This window comes from Grammomys surdaster, unplaced genomic scaffold (assembly GCF_004785775.1).
Source record: "Grammomys surdaster isolate TR1022 unplaced genomic scaffold, NIH_TR_1.0 126391, whole genome shotgun sequence".
In the NCBI taxonomy this organism is placed as follows: domain Eukaryota; kingdom Metazoa; phylum Chordata; class Mammalia; order Rodentia; family Muridae; genus Grammomys; species Grammomys surdaster.
The window spans coordinates 19,025,920-19,026,794 of NW_021621185.1; the positions used below are offsets into that span (position 1 = coordinate 19,025,920).

At 41.5% G+C, this 875-nt stretch overlaps 1 protein-coding gene across 1 annotated transcript in view; it reads right to left on the reverse strand.

The window, feature by feature from the left end:
- Nucleotides 1-875, reverse strand: part of Polk (DNA polymerase kappa) — a 61,458-nt gene that overhangs the window by 12,270 nt on the left and 48,313 nt on the right. The window contains exon 7 of the mRNA XM_028760090.1: nucleotides 333-572. Coding sequence (XP_028615923.1) covers nucleotides 333-572 — 240 coding nt within the window. The remainder of the gene's footprint in view (nucleotides 1-332; nucleotides 573-875) is intronic.

The window sequence follows — 875 nt, forward strand, 5'->3', positions numbered from 1 at the left end:
TCTAAGGTATGAATGAATAGGTGTTCCATTTTTTTTAAGTTCTAGGTCAAGGGACCTAGAACTTTTTAAGTTTTAGGACAACGGTCAATCAAATATGCTGTGCAAGTCCAACATGAAAATACATTTTGCATTTAAGGATCACTATTCTAGACTTATGAAAGTTTCTTTTGCCTTGGGTTTGTTTGTTTATTTATTTATTTATTTATTTGCTTAATTACAACTTGCCTGGAGGTTTAGCAAGCCTCAGTAGGTAAAAGTCACTAGCAGACAAATCCAGTGTTACCATCTACTTTACAGTGAGGAACAGCGACCCTTAGTATCCCTTTAAATACCTGCACTGGCTGTCAGTGTTGTTTTTTGTTCAATTCTGAAGCGAATTTCCTTTACCACTTCCTCAGCTGATGTTCCAAAAACAACTGGATTTTGGGCTATTTGAGGATTGTTTTGTTCTTCAGAGTTCAGTTGGAAAGGACGTCCTTGGGGTTGCAAATCAGGAGGACTATCTTCAAAAAGCAGCGGGGAGGTGGACCGCTCATACTCAGTCAGCTCGTTAGCTTCCTGTCTGGGTGTATCTAAATCACAACAGGAACAGAAAGTCAACTGCATTTTTAAGAAGTACACACGTCTTAAGTTAGGTTTCACTCTATTCTTTCATTTTCTTCAATGCTTTCCCATCTCGTCCCAATCCATTGTGCAATTTTTTTTTCCTCTCTCCCCCTCTTCTTCCTGCCCCCAACTTTCTGTGTGTGCACACTTGTCTGTGCTTGAAACAGTTTAGTAGTCCTCACTGGCCTCAATCCGTCATGGATCCCACCCTGGCCTCAATCCACCATGGATCCCACCCTGGCCTCAATCCACCATGGATCCCACTCTGG